The sequence below is a fragment of the Poeciliopsis prolifica genome, unplaced genomic scaffold (assembly GCF_027474105.1).
Source record: "Poeciliopsis prolifica strain line A6 unplaced genomic scaffold, Auburn_PproV2 SCAFFOLD016, whole genome shotgun sequence".
Taxonomy (NCBI): Eukaryota; Metazoa; Chordata; class Actinopteri; order Cyprinodontiformes; family Poeciliidae; genus Poeciliopsis; species Poeciliopsis prolifica.
This window is the reverse complement of record NW_026562391.1, coordinates 5,662,955-5,685,182: the sequence shown is the minus strand read 5'-3', so window position 1 is coordinate 5,685,182 and position 22,228 is coordinate 5,662,955. Positions and strand designations below refer to the sequence as shown.

The 22,228-nt window shown below is 40.9% G+C and overlaps 1 protein-coding gene across 2 annotated transcripts; it reads left to right on the top strand.

Moving 5' to 3' along the window:
* The first annotated feature begins 85 nt into the window (after positions 1–85).
* ccdc88aa (coiled-coil domain containing 88Aa) lies at positions 86–22,162 on the top strand. 2 transcript variants are annotated; one of them, XM_055040921.1, is made up of 31 exons: positions 86–370; positions 443–618; positions 706–811; positions 2,400–2,491; positions 3,662–3,767; positions 5,019–5,088; positions 5,552–5,610; positions 5,685–5,768; positions 5,860–6,000; positions 6,944–7,119; positions 7,982–8,063; positions 8,514–8,672; positions 8,864–9,010; positions 9,329–9,473; positions 10,369–10,917; positions 11,011–11,216; positions 11,320–11,514; positions 11,950–12,071; positions 12,160–12,298; positions 12,573–12,746; positions 13,903–14,064; positions 14,160–14,437; positions 14,983–15,126; positions 15,196–15,382; positions 15,694–15,839; positions 16,574–16,666; positions 17,358–17,527; positions 18,051–18,131; positions 19,288–19,503; positions 19,635–19,700; positions 20,478–22,162. In XM_055040921.1, exons 3-31 carry the CDS (start codon positions 749–751, stop codon positions 21,440–21,442), a joined length of 5,217 nt encoding a protein of 1,738 aa, XP_054896896.1. In that variant the 5' UTR covers positions 86–370; positions 443–618; positions 706–748; the 3' UTR covers positions 21,443–22,162. The 2 variants fall into 2 exon arrangements, with proteins under 2 accessions (XP_054896896.1, XP_054896897.1); XM_055040922.1 differs by lacking the exons at positions 18,051–18,131; positions 19,288–19,503 and having other exon boundaries at positions 87–370; positions 443–811.
* The last annotated feature ends 66 nt before the right edge of the window (positions 22,163–22,228 follow it).

The following is a 22,228-nucleotide window of genomic DNA, read 5'->3' as shown; positions in this document are numbered from 1 at the left end:
TTTGGCGGTTTCACACGGATTTTAACACGACTATAGCAAAACAATATACATTTAAAATAAAAACTAACTGAAACACAACCAAAGGTAAATGGATGGCTGTCGCGGTCGTGAACGCGGTTCACATTTACAGCCACAAGGTGGCGCTGTTGCCTCATGAAACGACGTCTCGTCGCAGCCAAAGTTTGGCGCAGTAAATTATTTATTTGTTTTTGTATTTATTTTTGTCCCACCTTCACGGTGACCGGTGCGGACCGCTGAGAAGCAACGTGTTCCGGTCCGTTTGGATTTGAACTGTTGGACTGAGTGAGTCGGTAAAGTGTGTTGTGGCCATGGCAACGGACTGCTAGCTGCATTAGCGCTGAAAAACGAGGTGAATTTGGGGACAAAAAAAGAAGATAAGCAGATGTATTTGTTGGTCATACCTCTTTTTTTTTTGTTGCAGTGAATTTGTGTGAATATCGCTGATACGTCAGAGCTGACTCTCCCCGAGTGACAGCGAGGAGGAGGAGGAGGAAGAGGATACAGACGGCAGATGCCTTTTGCTGCAAACGAGCAGGGAGGATGTCTGTCCGTGTGTGCGGTTTGTTGCGGGACTAAATGCGGATATGTCGAAGACAAGTCAGGAACAAACTCAACTTTTCCGCCGCCCCGGACCCGAATGAAGCGCTTTTAAAAATATAAAAATCTATTTAAATCCTAATTCAGAGAGGACCTGGACTTCCTGTCGGGATAAAATACGAGGAAAACCATGGAAAGTGGAGATTTCCTGTCGTCCGTGGATCAGTTCATGCTGAGCCCTCTTGTCACTTGGGTAAGTGAACGTTCTCTGTTGAAATCTTTTTTTATATATATATTGCAACGTTAATCAGACATGGTTTGTTGACAGTAGTATAGCGGTTTGCTCTGACATTATGAAACGCTTTTATTTAGTTTCTGGAACATTTTGTGAGGAATTTAAATCTATTTTGTTTGCTCACTGTGCTGGAAGTTCATGAATACTTTGGGGCCCCTGAGATGTGAGATGTGTTCTCTCCACCTGTGTCCCTTGGCCAAAAATGCATATTTAAAGTTTTATGTTTCTGTAGAAATCGTAGTACACATTTTTTAAATATTTAATGAATAGTTTTGTCAACTTCAGTAGTCTCTCTAAGCAAATGAAAAATACACAATTTTCACATATTTTGACTTCAGTTAAAACAAATAAATAGATTCATTTTAAAGAATAACACTTGATAGAGATACAAAATTTTTATGAGCTATTTTCAAATGGAGATATTTTTCCATTTGACTCATATAACACTGATCATATAATACTCATCATGACCAGCATGGGTAATTTGTTTGATTTCTATCTATGCAGCCCTGCGTTCAGCAAACTGTGTGTCCTGACAGCTCCGTATCACTGACTGTGCGAACTTACAGAGGTTTATCTGAAACTTTAAGCGTCTGCTGGGGTTGGATGGCCATCGTTATCATAGACTGAATCACTGGCATCTCTTCATTCATAAAGCACTTCATGGTTTGCCTTGCACCACAACAGGCCCACAGAACTTGATGACGCCATCTTTGTTCTCAAAGATTGTTCCTACTGTCTCTTCTGAAAATCTCTACTGAAGCAGGAAAAAACTTGACACTGTAAACATGTTTAAACTTCTTCTTTAAAAGATTCTGGTCCTTCTGCTGAATTTATGATGCATAACTCTTTGTAGACCTTTTTGCTGACTTCAGTTTTGTTGCATAATTTGTGATGTCTTTACTGTTGGTTTGTCTTGATTGTTGTTCAAATGTTGTACAACTAAAAGTGTTTTTTGTTGTTGTTGTTGTTGTCTGTCATGACCAAAAAGCTTTTGCAAAAGGGGCATTTGGTCTCAATGAGTTGTTTTCTAGGCACATAAATGTTTAAACAAAAACAAGAAAGGTTCTTTAGCAATCTGAGCTACAGCAGATCATCTCTGGAACTGCACCACAGGAACTGCTCTTTGCTCTTCATATGCACCGATGAGCTTTAGCTATCTGAAACGCTGACCCTGGTTCGCCACCATTCTTTCTTCGGATTTTTATGTTAGCTTGACCGGTGCACACTAAACCCTGGCCACCATTAACAGGTGTAGAGATGCAATTAATGGTCATAATGAAATGCCCGATTGGTGCATAAATCAACAAATATTTCCCATAGTATCTTTACTTTAAGTTGGTAAACTTGTCTTCAAAATGTGCAGTAGCTTAAATGTAAGTAAGTTACTTTAGGGTGTTGAACTGAATTTCCGCTCAGTTTTTTTCATAATAAAATATTTTAACCAATGTGTTTGCACATTGGTTAAAACCTAATAGAGTTTTTCCTTAATCAGTGCAATTATGGAGCCTGTGAATTTTCTTCAAAGCTCTTTTTTTGTGAATAGGTGAAGACATTCATTCCAGCTGATGAGGGCGTCCACTTGGACTTTTCCGACCTTCTGGATGGAGGGATTCTGAACAAGATAATGGCTCAAATGTAAGTCAATACACCTCACTTCACCTCTTGCAACATATTATGAATCTGAGCACTTTCAGATTGCAACCAGTGGCAACATTAAAAATGACAAAAAACAAAACAAAAAACTGGATGAGTATGAGTGACCTGTCAGTGTTGGAAACTTTTATAGGGCTGTAAATGTAATTTAGGGGCTGCTGGTGCAGCATCGGGCATCTTTATGCATCCAGGCGTCAACAGTGCCGCCATTGTCCCACTGCAGAAATAAAGAGGATCTTTGTTGTCAGCAGAAGACTTTAAGTGTAACTTCCTCATTACTTACAGGTTAGAGTTTCTCAGAAAAAGTTAGAATTAGCATAAGTCCTTATATGCGCTGAGGCCGAGCGTTCTGGCTGCAGAAAAACAAACTGGCCAAAAACTTAAAAGACATCATATATGCTGTCAAGATGCTACTTAAGAGATTATGATTTGCTCGCCTTCTGTTCTGGCAGCTTTGCCCTCATCCATTATTAGAAGCCTTAACTGGTGGTGCTTGTGTGTTTAGCCTTCATGTCTGGGCAAAGTGACACTTCAGAAAGTAACAGCAGAGTCTGATTGTTAGAAGGAGGAGAAACCGATGACCCCCAGACTGCACTTGTGAACAACTTGCCACCATTCAACTCACTCATCCTGTTCATGGTCACGCAGTGTTAAATGTAAAAACAATGCTGCAATAAAGGGAGGGGAGGAGGCGGGATAATCCCTTGGATTGAGAGACCCTTTTGAGATTAGGACCTGCTGTTTAGCGGCAGTGGGACACAGATGGGAGATAAAGGTCCGGACAAAGAACAAACAGTGTGGAAAGGAATGCAAGCAGCCCTGAGATGAAGATATTGGTGCCTTGGCCTTCATAATTTTGGGTCATTTGAGGTTCACACTTTGCCGACTCAAATTTAGGCTCATTTCCACTCAATCCAGTTGATGTGCAGCCAGTGAAAAGGGTAACGTGCCCCCTCCATCTGGCTCAAAAACCATCCCAGTCTGGAGGGATGATGTCACACAGGCTAAAGTTAGGAATGAATGGTGACCTTAGTCTTATTTTCACGGAAGAGTCTGAGTCTAGAACCGTACCAGTTTGTTCTGCGTGTTTATCTGTTTGGAAACAGCAGTTATGTCATTTATCATGTGTTTTTTATGCTTTCCTATTTTCAGAAATCCTTCTGCTGCAACTCAGTGTCCAAACAAAGTCTGCAGAGATCCAGGTCAGAGGATCCAGAACCTGAACTTTCTTGTCCAGCAAATCAGAAGTTATTATCTGGTGAGCTTTTGGACAATTTTCTAGCGTCTTATCTCATGTTAATACTGTGCAAAACATGTTGTCTCATAATCGCATCCTGAACGGGATCCTTGCATGTTTCGGATGCTGTTCCAACTTCGCATTGGCGTCACATGTTGTGGATCTGTGGCCTAAATATCAGTCATATCAACACATGTGTAATCAGCCCAGAAGTGAGGTTACCACGCAGCAGCAAGTAAAGCAGTCAGACGAACAGGCAGACAGAGCTCTGTAGTGACTCATGAAATCAAAAGATCACCACAGAACTGTTTCTTTTTAGGATAAGACACTGTGGATCTCACACATACACACACCCCTGTTCAAATGAGATTGGGATTAATCATTTTATTCTGCATAATTCAATATTGAATCACAAATTTTCCAAGAGAAAATTTGTGATGATGATGCTGTGGCATATTTATGCACTCTGAAGAACTTTTTGACTCAGTTAAAGTCTTCTTGGGTTGGAAAGTGTCAGCTACAGAAGAGTTTCCTGCCATAAAATCAGGGGCAGTTTCTCGTTATAGCGAGACAAGATTTAGATCTCGTTAAGATGAGAAACTTTAACTTATAAAAATACGCTCCTCTGACAGACTATTACTTGTTAAAGGGTCAAAAAGAGACTGGCTATGACTCTCCTTTTCACCCTGTTTCCTCTGCACAACATTAAAAGATACCAAGAGGTGTTGCTTAAATGAGTTTCTTAAATGAGTTATAAATCTTACTATAATGATTTTTTTTTTCGTGTGATACATATCCTAAATTTATTTCCAATATCTGGCAGCTGGACTCTTCATTCGTCAGTGTGCCACATCTTGACTTGGCGATATTTGCCCCAAAGTTCCCCAAATTTATCAAATCCATTTGCCCACCAAATGAACTCTTCTGCATTAAAGTCTAAGAGAACAGTGTTTGTCACCAAAACACAGCTTTCTATTTCTCAGTGAGAGGCCATTAACATTCCTGGCTTCCCCTCACCAGCAGTATCACACTGTTCACACAACTAAGCTACCTATAGAGTGAGGCAAGTTTTGGACCTTTTCAGTGCTGCAGTAAAGAAGCAAGCTGCACCAGCTTTTACACATATTCATTAGCTGGATTGGTTTGTCCATGCACAGTCACCCAAATCTATTGAAGCATGTAGCCAAAGGTCCAGTATGTCTCCCTCCAGCCAAAATATGCAAGTTTTGTTTTTCAGTACCCATCTCCTCCTCTGTTTTCTTTTTTCTGCAGGATAATCTGAGACAGTTAATCATGATTCCTTTGCCAGACGTGCTGTTGCTGGGCAGGACTCCGTATTGTGGTAGGTTTCTTAAAGATACCTCACAGGATTTATCGTCTGCATACTCTGTTGGACCTTTGGAGTTTGGACGGGGTATGCTTCATTGTCAGCTGATATTCAGCGCACAAAGTTAGATTTTTGGGGAATTTGAGGACACTTGTTGTAAAGTTTCAACTAATCCATGCAAAAAAAATGATCACACATTTTTGTTGTTTCTGTTGGAAGATCGCAACATTAAAACAAGATGTCCTCGCTGTCCGTGGTGATTAATACAACTCGGGGTGCAGTAGAGTCAATATTCTCTCCTCCCAAACCATTTTATTCAATTGCACAATCAATCTAATAAGTGCACTGACTTGTGATGGCAAAACTTTGGCAAATGTTGACCCAAATTCAGCAGTCAATTTCCCCCATGGTAGAAATCCTCCTTATACGATCCGTAAAGGATCCAGCTCACATCGTTTATTTTTTTCACTCTCTGCAGAACAAAGTCTGGAAGAAATGAAGAACCTTCTGCTCTTATTGATGGGCTGTGCAGTTCAGGTGTGTTTGCTATTGATGCTTTCTTCCATCCTGTGTGCTATGATAAGAACCTTGCCATCTTTTGTTGTTTGTAGTGTCAGAAAAAGGATGAGTACATTGAGAGGATTCAGACGCTTGACTTTGATACAAAAGCTGCCATAGCTGGACACATTCAGGAGGTATCAGATGTTCAACGCCTTCCAGTCTTGTCGTGCGGACTTCCTTTCTCACTACATTGACTGACTGCATGTTTTCCTCATGACCAAAAAGCTGACCCACACTCAGGAGAACATGCTGGATCTCCAGTGGCTGGGGTCCAGTGGTGTTCACCCAGAGGAGATGGAGACCGCTATGAGGAACATGGCAACACACCTCCAACACATCCTGGACCAGAGGGACACTCATCTGGAGGTACAACTTTGACAAGATGTACATTTCACACATCACTTTCTTCACAGGTTTTTAGAGACGTACAGAAGGATCAACTTGAAATCAGACTTAAAGTTTTATTTTAATATTTTGTGGTTCAATAAAAGTGAAGATGAGAAGTTTTTATTACTACTTTTTAGGTAAATGTATGGCAGAGGCTGCATGGCGCATCAATCCCATTTGTCAAGCTGTTTTTTATGACAACAGTCACATAGAATGTGGAATTTATGTCACTATACTACACACATTTCCGGCATTTAATCGTATTTTAAAATGTATTTATATTTATACTCTGTTTGAACAATGGAGGAAATACTAAAACTAGCAAGTATGTAAAGTATATAAAGTGAAATCAGAAAGTTGTTTCAGAAAGTTTGATTATTGTAAAAAAAAAGTTAAATGTGGTTCACATGGTCTCTCATGTGTCAAGTAGGTTACACAATCATGAGGAAAACTGCTGATTGGATAGATGTACACAGGACAGTCATTGACACCCTGGACAAGGAGGGGGGGCCTCAACGCTTATTGCTAAAGACGCTGGACGCTGAGTCCTGTATCCAATCATATTTGAACAAAAATTGTGTGAAAGTAAAAAATGGAAAAGATCGACCAGCAAAATGGATAATTAAAGCCTGGAGAGAAAAAACCTTGGAAAAATCCCATTAATTGGTTAAAAGTGGTATTGGCAAGTCAACACTTCAAAAATAAATCCGAGACCAGCTTTTTTCCTCATGTCTCTGTTCCATCAATCAGTTTTAACTTTCATCACAAAGTGAGTAAAAATGAAACACTGACAAACGACGCATTCTTTATCAACACACTTACACACGTTTCAATGATTCGGGTATCAGAAAAAAGTGGAAAATGAGCTGCAGTTTTTTCTTTTTGAGTAACATCTTGTATTCTCTTCCATTCACCTCTGCAGACAATAGTGGAGCTGATGCTGGAGAAGGAAGGATCTGTCAGCTTGCTCAGCAGCCCATCCAGTCCACAGTCTGCCAGCCATTCTCCCAGCATGCAGCAGCAGGCGGGGACCCAGCAACATCTGGCTGTGGAGTTGGCTGATTCTAAGGCAAAGATCAGACGACTTAGGCAGGAACTGTAAGTCCCAGCAATTAAGAGAATATTGATATAAATACGCTTAAAAATAAGGATGATATTGGGAGTTAAATAACAGGGTCATATGGTCTACTTTTACCTTCAGAGGAGCTAATAATACTTTGATTTATTAATTACCATTGGGACTGATCTTAATTAATATTTTCCCAATTTAGAAATATGTTTTGAGTTCTTTTTGCAAGTTTTTTTCTAGTTTGCTGTTTGCTTTGAGTGTAAGATTTTACTTGAGAAAAGAGGAACGTGGACATCTTCTTACTTTCCTGGGTCAGTGATTAGTGAATGTTAAAAGCTCTTCTCTTTTGGAGCTGCTGGAGGAGAGTGAATGAACAGCAGTGGCAGAGATAGCACAGGATAAGCGATGCCCTGCGGAGTTTGGCCCACATTGCTGCCTGCTTGGCAGGTTTCATTGCGGTGCACTATCACTGACCCACATTTGCTCTGCATTTCAGCGGATACGACACACACACACACACACACACACACACACACACACACACACACACACACACACACACACACACACACACACACACACACACACAGTCACATATTAACCCTGATCCAATCCAGGTCTCAGTTCCATCATTTCTCTCCATCCAGTTGTCTCTGATGTAGGCTATTATCCTCTCTTGTTGGTGGGATAATTCATCCAGCCGCCTCTGAGCAAGCAGTGATTTCAGGCACAGATTTATTTTGCCCTTTTAAATGGTTTGTTTTGTCGCATTTTCCAGTTGTAATTTTTAAAATATTTTGTGAGTTGTTCTCCCATTCTCTGTGCGTAAAACTAATTGTGTTAAATAACACGACACACCTAACTAGTTTCTCACTGCATGCTTCACCACAGAGAGGAAAAGAGCGAACAGATGCTCGACTGCAGACATGAGCTGGAAAATGTGGAGACCGAACTCAAACGGATTCAACAGGAGGTATGACTTGTCAAAAATAAGTAGTTATCTACAACTTTGTTGTAGATCAGTAAAAGACAGTTTTTTTGTTGTAACCTGACAAAATGTTCAGTTTGATGATGGATTGGTTACCTGGAATTTTAACAAACAAAAAGAAAAACACAAAGAGATGACAATGCGTGCCCTGGGCTTGTTTTCAAAGACATATTTATTTCCAACAGTGACATATTCTGTGTGCTTCCAAAATGCCTTGTCAAAATCTGTTAAAACAGCAATAAAGCTGTTAGAGTGATGCAATATCTGGAGCAAAAAAACTTTTGAGTCAGAAGTTCTTTTCATATTTACAGTGTTTGTCTATAAACTCCAGGATGAGTTGGAAGGAATGTCAGGTTTGTAGAAATGTGAAAGGTGTATTGTCTTATTGTTAAGTCCTCCCTCTAAAGGGAAGTCATGTGTTTGACCTTCAAACAGAACTCCCAGCTGCAGGTGGATGCGCGTGCTGCCCGTACCTACCGGGATGAGCTCGACGCCCTGAGAGAGCGCGCCATCAAGGCGGACAAGCTGGAGAGCGAAGTCGGGCGCTACAAGGAGCAGCTGCACAAGATGGAGTTCTACAAAGCCAAAGTGGAGGTGAAGGCAGATTTGATTATTTTCCACTTTTGGTTTTACTGACACTTCCTTTGAAAGTAAGAAATTACGGTTGCTCCTGATGCCACAAATGCATAAATGTAGTTTGTTGCCAAGAATGTTTAAAAGCTTTAAAATGCTTGAAAAATTGAACTTGACTGATTAGTTGTGCAAATCTATTTGGCGTGTGACAGGAGCTAAAGGAGGACAACAGGGTCCTCCAAGAGACCAAGGAGGTGTTGGAGGACCAGCTGGAGGGCTGGAGGTCCCGAACAGATAAAATCCACCAGCTGGAGAAACACAACCTGCTGCTGAAGGCCCGCGTCCATGACATGGAGCAGGTCAGACATGCTTTACACAGAAGTCGCTAGACTTCTTTTTGATATTTCTCCCAAGAGGAAGGCAGAGACAGGAAGGTGATTTTGTTCTGACCCTAAATGTTTGCTAGTGTCTTTGAACGATGGCAGTCTGTTTCTGTTTTCTTTTTTAGTTACTCTGTTTAGGAACAAATCAAAACCAAATCAAATTAACTTTTCATTTGAGAGTGAGGAGGCAGCACAGGCCAAAACATCTTAAAAAGTTCTCCACATTTAGTTGCATGTTCTCTACTTCCTCGTGTCACGCAAGCCGATTCTTGCAGCACTTTGTTTTGACTTCAGGAGAAAGAAGCCGATGCGAAGCGGATGAAGGAGCTTCAGGAGGAGAACCTGGCTTTGTCTTTAGCGCAGAGGAGGAGCATGGAGGAGTCTCAACACCTGGGCTGGGAGCTGGAGCAGCTCTCCAAGACCGCAGAAAACTCCCACGGTGAGAAAAAATGGCAGCAGCAGGTGTTACAGGGAGGAAATGTTTTTATTAGATAGAAGCTGCATAAATATTGCTATTGTGTCCCAAAGAAGGACTGGCACTTTAGTAACCTTGAAAGCCAATCAAAGACGGAGTTTCAAAAGAATGTTTCTTTTTTCAGTCCCATACAATCAGTACTGAGGACTGATATTTAACTAGGCCACACGCTGCTGCAGACTCTCGGTCATCCAGGACATGACAGTCCTTGAGGAAGTTTCACCCTTCATCCAACAGGCTTCATCAGTACAGAGCTGAAGAATGAAATGTCCCAAGAATCATTATGACTGAACCAGGCCATAACCAGCATATTAAGAATTATTCAACTTTAATAATAACAGCAACCAAGATCATTTTACAAATTGAAGTGAGCTACATTTTTACATCTGAAGTCTGACTGAAACTCAGTTTTTTTATCTTTTTTGTTTGAATGAAAACTAGGTTTTACTAAATACATTTTATTTTAGTTAATGATATGCTCTAACTCTTCTTTATATTTTGTCTTCAAACCTCTCTTCATTTCATTTCTATTTGGTTATTATTTATTTGGTTTAAATATTTTGGTCATTTTGGACTGAACCTTCCAACTCGCTGACTGAAATTCAGATGCAGTTCTCTGCAAACCTTCATCTGAACAGCTTTAAATCCAGTTTAATCGGTTATTCAGATATTTTAGTAAATTATTTACATCTAAACAAACCTAAGATCACTAATTCATTCAGCTTCTTTTACATAACTGGCCCAATTTCAGTTTATCTAAATTAAAATTGGAAATTTGAGACCATCAAAATGAAAGGTCAGCATTAATGCACATCTCTTTGGTTCCAAAAGTTACAAACTGTGGTGTGTTTCTTCAAAGGGCCCCAGACCCTGAGCGAAGAGGTCAGCGAGAAAACCCAGAGTCAAATTTTAAAGCTGGAGAAAGAAAACCAAAGACTCCTGAGGACCATCGAAGAGCTAAGAGCTGCAGCTCATAGCAGCTGCAGAAAAGCCAAACCCAGCCCCACTATCTCATCGGCAGAGCAATCAGAGACAAACTCCTTCTCAGAAGATTCACACTGCCAGCAGCAAGTCATCACAGAAGAGCTGGAAGGAGTCCAAAGTCAGATTCTACTCACAGATTATCCAGACTGCCGCGCGCAGGAGAACGGAGGCCTACAGGATCAAGACAAAGAAATGGTGTCGGGTCTGGAAACCTTGGAAAATAACCACAATCAGTTCCATTGCTGTGTCGGGTCATGTGGTCAGTCCCCAGGCTCACAGAGCAGAAGGCCACACCATGATAGCACTCACACAGGTGTGCCAACACGTTCGTCTTATGCAAGCAGGCACACACAGCGGCTGGAGGTTAAATGCAGGGGTCTGGACACGCTTAACCAGCAGCTACAGACTTCTCTTTACAACACCGGTATGTTTGGCAGCTTCACTTTATGTACTTATGTTAGCTATTCATGATGCCACCGTTTACATTATTATATTCTAATTTACTTCACCTTTGGAGAACGTAAAGTTCAGCGTTTGGAGGCTGAGGTTCAGGAGATGGAGGCAGAGAACCAGGCGCTGCAGGCATCTCTGGAAGAGCTTCGGATCTCAGCGCGGCGTCTGGAGCAGCTTGAAACTGAGAAACAGAACCTGGAGCATGAAACCTCCACGCTGGAGAAAGACAAAAGGCAACTAGAGAAAGAAAACCGAAGACTCCGACAGCAGGTAAAAATCACATTTATTTAAAGAACTAATATAACACGTGACAATCCAAGACCTAAAAGGGCTACAAATGTAGTTTCCTGGTTGCTATTTTCATCCTTTCCAGGCCGAAATTCAGGAAGCCAACTTAGACAGCCGCAATGTCTGCATGGCAAGCTTGGAAAGAGAAATGCGTCTGCTGGTGAAGGAGGCAGAGGGGTTAAGAGAAACATCCGAGAGGGTCAAAAGCTTGGAGAGAGACAACAGAGAGCTGATCAAACAAGCTGCTATTGACCAGAAGACCCTGGCAACCCTCAGAGAGGTGAGGATAAACCAAATCTATTAGCTAACACATCAAAACAAATACCTGCACAAACCTGCATGGGAACATTTCATTATTTCACTTCTGAGAGCATTCTTACAATTTAAAGCATATGTTACATCCTCAAAGATCAGAATTTCACATGATAAACTAGTTTCAATGGGAAACTATGATTTTCTTTTTTCTTTTTTTTTTAATGTGGCCTACTCTATTACGATTAATTTTTTTCTTCTCAGGGTGCAATTACAGAAAGTATTGACTCTAGAGGATAGAATACAAATACATAAATTTGACTTTCCTTTCACTCTACAATGACGCACCGTGTTGGATTGGTCTGCCAAATTCAAATAAAATACACAGAGATCTGCGGTTGAAATTTGATCAAATGTGAAATAGTTCAGGAATTATGTCATTTAAAATGCTATCCACCATCAGGAGTTGGTGAGTGAGAAGCTGAAAACCCAGCAGAGAGACAACGAGCTGGAGACGCTGTCCCACGAGCTGGAGATGAAAGTCCTGAACCAGGAAAATGCACAGCTAGAAGCAGCAGACAGCAGGTTCATCCAAACTGCTCAGATGAATATAAAAGATGTTTTGTGTGTTTAAATATCTAACGTGATTTTATTTCATTTTCTCCCGAGATAGGGTCAAGATGCTAGAATCCGAGCTGGAGTCGTCTCTGAAGAAGTCCCTGCGGATCAAAGATGACAAGATGGCTTCTCTGGAGGCTCGGCTGCAGGAATCCTCCTTTCTAAACCAGCAGATCCTGCAGGAGCTGAAGACTGTAAGTAAAGTCAAAAGGTTCAGACCTTTATTTGTTTAATTTCTATGTATTAAACTTTCAACAAAACGAAGAGAGAATAGGGTAAAACACAAATAAATAGCTTTTGAAAGGAAAAAATGATCGATAAGACAAAAGCAGTGGCTTCTCCAGTCCAGCAGCTTCTTAATGAAAACGGAGCCCTAACTTCGCTGTGTAAACGCTACGATCTCAGAAGTAGGGAATTCATTCTAGAGAATTAGCTGATTTTCGATGTGAAGCCGCACACCTCCACCAGGTGAAGCTGAGCCACGAAGCCCTGCAGCAGCGGCAGGAGGAAGAGCGGACGGCGTTGGGTTCCAGCCCTCCAGCGCAGACCAACAAGGCCATGACGGAGTGGCTGTGGGAGAGCCAGGAGGCTACCAGGGAGCTGCTGAGGCTCAAAGACCGCCTGATTGAAGTGGAGAGAAACGTAAGTAGTTTGTTTGAGCTAGAGCTAGAGCCTGTGTCGTAAAAAGTCACTGTTGTCTCTCTGAATGTGATTCTGCCAGAGGTCTGTTGCAGTAAAAAAAAAAAAGAGGTCTCCTCTCTGTTATTAGAAATTGATCTGTGTATGTTTAGGAGGAGGAATAGCCCCACTCAATAACAGTTGGGATCAGCTTCTGTCCACCATGTCCCTAAATAGGTCAAACCAGGATTGGAAAATTAATGGATGGCTGCACTTTACAGAAATTGGACAGTTTTGGATTTAATCAGATTCTAACCAGCCTGGTTTATTTGTGCTGGATTAGATTGAACTGAGTTGAAAGATGCATACATCTTATCTGAAATACCATGACTTTTTTTTTTTTTTTATGATTAGAAACCATTGCTTCAGGAGAAATTAAAAACTTGGAGGTAATTATTGAATGATCTTGTTCCAGTATAATTTCATAATGGTTTGACCTTGAAAACAGAATGCAAACACTGCTGTGACATCATCTACTGTTTTGGCACATCTGGTAGCAACCTTTAAATTTTTTTTTTTTCAGTGACCTAATCGCACACTCGAATATGTACAGAGTATGTCATCTTATTTGCCACTGTTTTTGGTACCACTGTTATTAATACTTAACACAACACCCTTCAAGATGCAAGAAAGACTCAATACCAACATTATAGCAGAGGCTAATATTCTTCGATTTTAACTTTGCTCTGATTTTTTTTAGGTTTTATTGGTTTGTTTGGGGGTTTGACCTGAAATCCTTTGGAAATGTCAACCAAACAGCATGATTGTTGGGTAATTGGCTATTTTCTAGTAGCCATAAACTGGCTCATAAACACCTTCCATACTTGAATGAAATATCTTCTTGTCTTTGCCATTTTGGAGTGGCTAGATAACGTAAAAAGTATTTTACAAGTATTAAAATAACAAATACAGTTGAGTTGCATGAATTGTTACTGGGTCCATGATTATATTGGCAAATTGTGGAATTTGTCAACGCTGATGCACTGAAACGAACGGTTGGATTCTCTTTTAACATTGTGCTGCACAAGAATCATTTATGTCAGACATCTAAAGGCACTAATAGCCGTAGAGGGTACTGTAATCTGTTGGTGGTCCTGAAAGATATCTGTTTCTCTTGAAGAACGCCACTCTGGAGGCCAAACGCCAGGCAGCGCAGGTCCAACTCAAACAGCTGGAGAGTCAGTCAGAGAGCCAGCAGGCGCAGATCCTCGCCCTGCAGAGGCAGGCCGCCTCGCTGCAGGAGAGCAACACGGCCCTGCAGACACACAACGCTAACCTCCAGGTCCCGCCTCAGTACTCTTTAGATAATTGAATCATTACAACATAGTGGCTGGTAAAGCAAAACTACACAAGGCATCAATAGTTCTCCCTCTGCAGGTGGAGAAGTCGACACTAAATTCCCAGAGTGCCTCCCTCATGGCCCAGAACGCTCATCTGCAGCAACAACAGTCTGGAATAGAAAGTGAGCGTGACAGCGCCGTACAGGAACGGGAAGAGCTGCGTGGCGCCCATGAGCAGCTCCTGCGAGATCACGAGCGACTGACGGTTCTGCACGAGCGACAAGCCATGGAGTGTGAGGCTCTGATGGGGAAACATGCCTGTCTGAAGAACGCCCACCGCACGCTGGAGCTGGAGCATCGAACCTTACAGGACAGGTCAGAGAGACGAGATGCTGACAGATTGACAATGAATACTGTGGTTTTGCTTGTTTGTTTGTTTTTTCCACTTTTATTTAGGCTACACCCAGAGACGGACTCTAGAAAGGGCAAACAGGGGCAGTTGTGCAGGGATCCAAGTTATTAACTGCCCAATAAATGCATGTTTTGCAAATGTTGTAGCTTATATAAAACTACAATGTTTCGAGTGGATAGATAACGTAAAAAGTATTTTACAAGTATTAAATAAAAATAACAAATACAGTTGGGTTGCGTGAATTGTTAGTGGGTCAATGATTATATCTGCAAATTATGGAATTTGTCAACGCTGATGCATTATAATGAAAGGTTGGATTCACTTTTCATTTCTACATGTCATAACGCTTCACTTATGAAGTGTAGAGTTCTAATATTGTTACATTTTTATCCACATTTTATCCAGATAAAATGTGGATAAAACCAGTTTATGATTACTAAAAGTGTGCCAATGTGTACTAATGTGATCGACCTCTGTCTGTAATTTTTTTTTATTGTATTTTTCTTAGATATAACAACCTGATGCAGCAGAGAACTAAGCTGGAAGAGCGGGAGAAAACCTTAAAGGAGGAGCAGATGAGGATCTCTCTGGAGAAAGAACAGTATCAGGCAACAGCAGCTGAATGTTCCAGGCTCCGTGACGAGACGGACCGGTAACGAAACATAAAGAACAGACACCGGACCGACCCGACGCTGGGCTCACTGTGCTTTTTTATTCAAAGGCTCACCCGCACATACCGGCTGCTTCTCAGTGACTTCGAGGCGCTGACAGCGGACCACAAGTTGCTCAAGAGCCAGCTGAACGAGGCCAACCTGAAGTACACCTGGCTGGAGGCCGACTTCTCCAAACTGAAGAAGGAAGACCAGGAGCTGGACATCAACTTCACAAAACTCACCAACCAGTGTGAGGTATGGACAAGCACAAAGTCTTTTATAGTCTACTACCAGCTTTTAATTTATACTTTGACACGCAGTTCTTTCTATGATGATCGCGTTACCTCAAAGTATAACTAATCCCAACTGAGATGGTGTGAGGAAAAATATTGCAAAACTGAACAAATTCACACAAAAATGTTAAAATCTGCACAGAAACGCTTAAAAAACTCCGCTTATCCACAAAAGAAAAGTTGATTTGGGATTTAGTGATACTTTAAGTTGCCCAACTTTTGTTTGCACAGCTCAATTTAAGTTAACTAAAGATTTCTGCATGTGATGTTCAGTTGCTGAGTCAGCTGAAAGGGAACCTTGAAGAAGAAAATCGGCATCTGATCGGTCAAATCGAGACCCTGATGCTGCAGAACCGAAGCTTGCTGGAGCAGAATATGGAAAGCAAGGATCTGTTTCATGTTGAAGAGCGACAGTATATGTAAGCAGCACAGAGAACGCACACAGAACAACCTGATGTCATTATTTAGTCATTTAGTTTTGAATAAAATCACTCGTGCCACAGTTACTAGCAGTCAGGCTGGTGATATTTTTTTAGCACAAGTTTCGATTTCTTGAATGTTCTCTTGTCTTACTGCTCTTGAACAGCAGGCCAAGATAAATGACCACTACGTCATGTCATGATTATGCCACAGAAGAAGTTTTGTTTCACTGAGAACAGATTTCTACATACTGTGATAAATCATTTAAAAAGTACAAATCAAAGTATACCTTACAAAAATTATCTTGTCACTTTATACATCAGGATTGTTGGAACGTTAAGCTAGAGTTATTTATCATTATTGCAGTGTGGAAATCACTGCTAGTGTTTGCAGCTGTACAGGTACACTAGCAAATACTACTTTGTGCACATGTAAAATGATTCAGGCTTTGTATGATTGCTATATAATTGGTGAATTTTGTTTATTAATGGAACAGAAAATGTTTGCAAGTGGGCATTTATAAGTCGTCATGAACTATAAGCTGTTTCTTTGCTAAAACAGCTGATGTAAACAAATGCAGACCTTGTTTAGACAAAAATAAAGAATTTGATTGTAATCCAGTAGGATGGAAAGGATCAAATTTGAATGAATTATGAGTGACAGCTTCATATCAAAGAACATTTTATGGAAAAAATAATAATAATACCCCAATGATGTCTCTGTCTTTGTTCAGTGATAAGCTCAATGATTTGAGAAGACAGAAGGAGAAGCTGGAGGAAAAGATAATGGACCAGTATAAGTTTTACGACCCCTCCCCTCCTCGCAGGTAAACCATCTCTGACAGTCACACAAACGCTCTGAGTGAATCAAGCAGCTTCCATGTTTCAGCTGCTCCTGTTGAGATGCTTCTGTTAGCGAAACAGAAAGTTTGAATGCACATTAAGATTACAAACTGGAAAGGTAAAGTCTAAAATATGAATAGTTGGATAGTCAACTTCTTGAGATTTGCTAAATGGAATGTTTGATTTGTGCTATTTTTAATTTTTTATTATTTTATTAGTAAAATCAACAATCATAAGTAGAAGCAGAGGCATTGATCGTGTCGTTTTTCATTTATTGTAATTGATATTTTACATATTAAGAATTTTGATTTATTATTGTCACAGTTTACAATCTCCAAAAGCGTAATTAAAATATAATTCAGTGCAGCTTCTGTTTGCAGCTTAGTGATACACTCACTTTTTATGCAAATGATTTCACAGAAAAGAAGTGTTTTACAAATTGCATGTTTTTCAAGAGCAGTATTTGTGTCTGTGAGGCGTGACTGAAGCGTCCTGCAGTCACAGCTTTACAGTTAGCTAAGAAAAGAAGTAAGAAACATTATTTCCATTATTGAAATACTTCTATAAAATATCGTGATGAAACTCTAAGCCTATATCGCCACTCCTAACCATAAGATCCCAGTTTGAATTTTGAACGTATGAATTCCTCCTCTGTTGTGTCATGTGCGCTGACAGGCGTGGCAACTGGATAACTCTGAAGCTAAAGAAGCTGATGAAGTCCAGCAGCCGTGAAAACGTCCCTGAAAGCACGCAAGCATCTGAGGCTGAAGCCCACTGCTACGGTGGCTCCTTCATCAGCTCCGATGGATCTGGAGGTGACTTCACCTCACAGCAGCGTGGCAGCAGTGAGTATGTGAACCTGAAACCCACCGCATCGGGCCTGTGACTGTCAGAGAGGAAACAGCAGTTTTGTCATCACTTTCAAAACGTGGAATTACCAAATGTTGACTGTTAATAAATAGTAAATTTGTTTAAGAACTATTTACAGATGTGCTTCTTTGTTTTGAGCCTCGACGCAGTTTGATCTTTGCCATGTCTTTAAATATGTACGACTACATTCAATCATGAATCAGCTGAATTTTTTTGTTAACACTGATCTAAAAACTCACATGAGTATCTTCAAAGTTCGTTATTTTTTTCAGCTCAAGTCAGTGTTGCATGCCATGTCCAGACACTCATTATTCCTGATAAATTTTGTGTGTGAAATTTCTCCAACACTCCTAAATGTTTCCTTTGTGTCTTTTTCTTGTTTATATGGATTCATTCCCTCCTTCTGTCAACCTCTGGATTTTGTTTTCCCTTGTGTTTTCCTCCCCTCCCATTGTCGTGTGTATTTGTCTCATGTGGTCATGCTTCGGTTTTGAAAAGCCCCCGTGAAAAAGTTTTCCCGTTTGAGGAGCAGGCTGAAGGACAAAGACAAAGTCAAGTCCATCTTCCGTCGTTCTTTGTGTAAGAAAAGCCGATGTCCACCACCGCCTCTCAGTCTTTTTACCAAATGTGCTTTTTTTTTTACTCTTGACTCTTACTTGAGTAAAGTTTTAGGTTACTCTACCCACCTCTGATTGCAAAAGTCTTCATACCACTCAAACTTTCTCACATTTTGTGTTCTGACAATGTGTTTTCTTGTTCAACTTGTGCAAAGTACTGAATAACGATTAGAAGGGAAAAACTCATGGTTTTCAAAGTTTTTTTTTTAAATAACAAAACTGAAAAATGTGACATGCATTTCTATTCAGCCCTCTTCACTCCAAAAATGTTCTGCGTTCACCTTTAAATGGAAGGAACAGAATTTATAAGTGAAAGCCAGATGTTCTGTGAAGTCCACAGAGGTTTGTTGGAGAATATATGTGAATAAAAAACACAGCAGGTAGTAGTGGGAACATTTAAAGTTGAGCTATTTGATTACAACAGAGAATATGTGGCAGGGCTTGAAAATGAATCCATCCAAAGTGGCTGAACTGGAGTGTTTTTTATTCGAGGCAGCATGTGCAACAATTCAGTATCTTGACATCCAAAGCAAGTGAAGATTTACTAACATAACAAAAGTTTTATTTTTTTTCTTTTTTTATTTTTTTTCTTTTTACAAACTATTGACACAGGGAGGCAAAATATAAATGCACAACACACTTCTAGGTTTTATTTTTGTAAAATAATTAGAAAGCCATGTAAAGCCAACATCACAATTATTCACTACTATTGGTTGGCGTATGGCATAAAACTCCAAAACAATACATCAGTGTTTTAGTTGTAACCTAATTAACTGTAACGGTGGTTACGTTTGTGGACATTTTGGCAATAAGATACAGTGCTAGCACCAACAACAACATTACAATGTCCATCAAATCTTCAGCCTCATTTCATCAAGCTTCACTCATTTTCTATGTTGCAACAGCTTCAAGTGTCATTTCTGTTCCATAGCGGAGACAACTCCTTATGAATAGACAGAGCACAATGCCGCATGCAGGAACATTGAGGTGCTGCATGAGTTTTGCCCTCCTAGCTGCGACAAATTCACGGACAAACTTCGCTGTGCTGTGCATGACACGTTTCACCTGTCTGTCCATTTCCTCCTCCCACCCAATCATTCCTTCATCCTTCAATGTAGCCTTGAGCAGCTTATCCCAGCCATCGCCCTCATTTGAGACAAAGCAGGAAATTGATGTGGATGAAGGCCAAGAGGATCTGCTGACCCCATCTCTCAGTACCTCCGAATTATCCATCCTCCAACATCACCAGCATCATCCCACCACTCTTCCATCTGGCCATTTCAACAACAACACCCCTGTCACTGGCCCAAACATTTCTGAGCTCTGGCTTACAGGTAGAGGCAACCGGAAACTGATGTGTTGGATTTCATCAGCACTAGTAGAACAGCACCCCGAGGCTGAAGCTGTAGATCCTGTTCTTGCTGGGTGGTGATTTCCAACTCTTTTTTTTTTTTACATCCTGCAGACAAAGATTCAAATGGCAGCATTGTGCCATCTGGATGTGAGGAGAGCGACGGGCTGCAGAATCACGGTAAAACCCTTTGAATTCTTGTTTTAGAGGATTCAGTCAGCATACAGATGTGCGGCCAGATCAGGAATTAGGCTAAACCGCTCAAACTGCAATCATGACCCTGTTTTGAATTAATCTCTTTCCTGTTCGCAACTGGAGAGCGGGAGGCTCTGCTCTACCGCTCCCTGTCGGCCATTACTGTTTACTTACTTCCTCCTACGTATCAGTGTGTTGAGCACATTTGCCTGTTGAGATGAAATTTCCAGCAGATGTTGAACAAACTCCAACATATTGAAAGGAGTATATAAATTTTATATAACAAAAATTGGAACATACCAAAATGTTGTATAATATATAGTTTTTAAAAGATTTTTTCCGTCTTAGTTTCGTTTATCAGACATTAGATAAAGAGGACATAGAGCGCAGAGAGAGGTTGCAGTGAGTTTGTTATTGTTATCTTGCTTAGAAAGTCATCCGTGTTAACATCTGTACAATTTTTAAGAATGTCCCCATATTTTCTCTATTATTTTCTCTTTTATTTAGATCTGGGAAATTGTCTTCTTTCTTTAAATGAAGTCTGCTAGTTCCCTATGCTAAAAAAGACAACCCCATATCATGATGCCTCCACCACCAAACTTCACTGTTTGCATGGTTCTTGCGGGGCGATGCGCCATTCCTTCTTCAACCACGATGTCTAAAGTTATATTACTGAACTATAAAGTCCCCGTTTTTCATTGGCTTCTTCGAATGTTCAAGGTATTTTTAAAACAATGTCACTTTATCTCTCTACTACTCCAGGGACCAGTGCGGTCCAGTGTCGAGCCCAGAGTGAGAGCAGCGTCGAGTTGAGCCTGAGCCTGGAGAATGAGCCTTGGTCAAACGGCAGCAGTCCTGTCCAGCAGCCCCCGTCACGTAACTCTCCATGTTCCTACCAGCCGCCCAGTGACGTGTCCACCCCGCAACCCCACTCAAAGCTTCAGCAAAGCGGGGAGAAAGCCGCCACGATGCCGACTCCTAACAGTGTGAACGCAGATATGTTTCAGAGACAAAAAGATCCAGTGCTGTCCCAGGACTTCTGGCTCACGAGAGGCACAAGAACCATCCGAAGGGGGTCGAGGAAAAAAGTGTCTCGTCGCTCCTCGGACTCTGGCAGCGCAGGCAAAACTAACTCGGAGCTCGACGGGGTAAGCGACAAAGCTCAAGCCTCTGCTTGTTCACCGATCACAGTGCTCTATGTTCAGGGTAAATCATCCTCAATGTCTGGCTGTCTGAACTGCTTCTCTACCCCTCTTGTGAAAGAGGCACAGCTGGGGGAGTTCAGGTCTCCTAAAAGTCTCCCTCACGCCAGCAGCGTGATTTCTTCAGCAGAGGGCTCACCTCGACGCTCCAGTGTCAGCAGCGACTGCAGGGGGACTGTCCAAACCGAGCAACAGGAGCAAGCACAAAACTCTGACGTAAGAGACAGTGAGCCCAGGCCCGTTCCTCCAGTCAAACCTCCAAGAGATCCAGCAGTCATTGTTCCCACAAAACATCCCAAATCCGTTTTGCAGGAGCCGCCTCTTGGCTCGTCATTCACCTTTAGCTCGGTTTTCTCAGACACAATCTTCAGCGATTCTGAGATCACCACAACAACCTTGGACTCTATTGACATGAGCACAAATTTCCCTGGTCTTAATCCATTGGCACAGCAAAACTCTCCCCCCGAGAGAGAAGAAAACGCTGAGGAAACACCACAGACACTGCTTAGCTCTGAAAACGAGTAAGGTGAAACAGCAGAGGAAGCAGGAGGGCTCACAGTCAAGAGTGACGGCTTTCAATCACATAACAGCTGCTGTTATGTGATCCTCTAAATACATCAGTTTGAATCAGAATTAATAGTATTTTTTAATTGTATTTATTTATTTTTCGTTATTTGTGTTTTCAGGACTTTTTATTTTGTTGTTTATAAGTAAAGGCCAGTGTCAAGCATTCACTCACAGTGTAATTTGCGAGAATAAAGGGTTTATTTTATTTATTTTCATATTAAATCGAAAATATGTGTTGATGATGTGCAATATTTTTCAGGTAGAGTTGAATCAGTGCAGGACAGAATGTCAAGGTGTTGATACAGCAGGAGGCTCTGAATCCTGTGACCAGGAGCCAAACAAAATGTTACTCTGTAGTTTCTGTTCGCAGACGTTGTTTCATGCCAAGTTATTATTAACTGTTCATAAAAGTTTTTATTATCATTATTATTATTGGTTAAAATGGTGCTTGTCAGTTTTTATTTTGCCCATTTTTCTTTCAGTATGTGACAATCCTGTTTGATTTTTGCTCAGTGTCAGAGTTCAATCTCCCTTCCTAAACCTGTAACTTATTAATGCTGTAGTAACTAGGAGTTATATGACATTAAAGCGTGACCAAATGACTATCCCGATTGCTATTTTCCTACAATAAAGCTAAAAGACATTTAAAAAAAATAAAATAAAATAGATGAAATCCGATGTGTTTTATTTTGAAGTCCTTGTCCCCGCCCCTGTATTCTGATTGGATTGTCAGGCGCGTGATGC

Coding starts and splice junctions, on each gene's coding strand:
- ccdc88aa (XM_055040921.1), top strand. CDS start 749: ATGGAAAGTGGAGATTTCCTGTCGTCCGTGGATCAGTTCATGCTGAGC. Junction 5,769..5,859: donor TAGCTGGACACATTCAGGAG/GTATCAGATGTT, acceptor ATGACCAAAAAG/CTGACCCACACTCAGGAGAA. Junction 9,011..9,328: donor GCGTCCATGACATGGAGCAG/GTCAGACATGCT, acceptor TTTTGACTTCAG/GAGAAAGAAGCCGATGCGAA.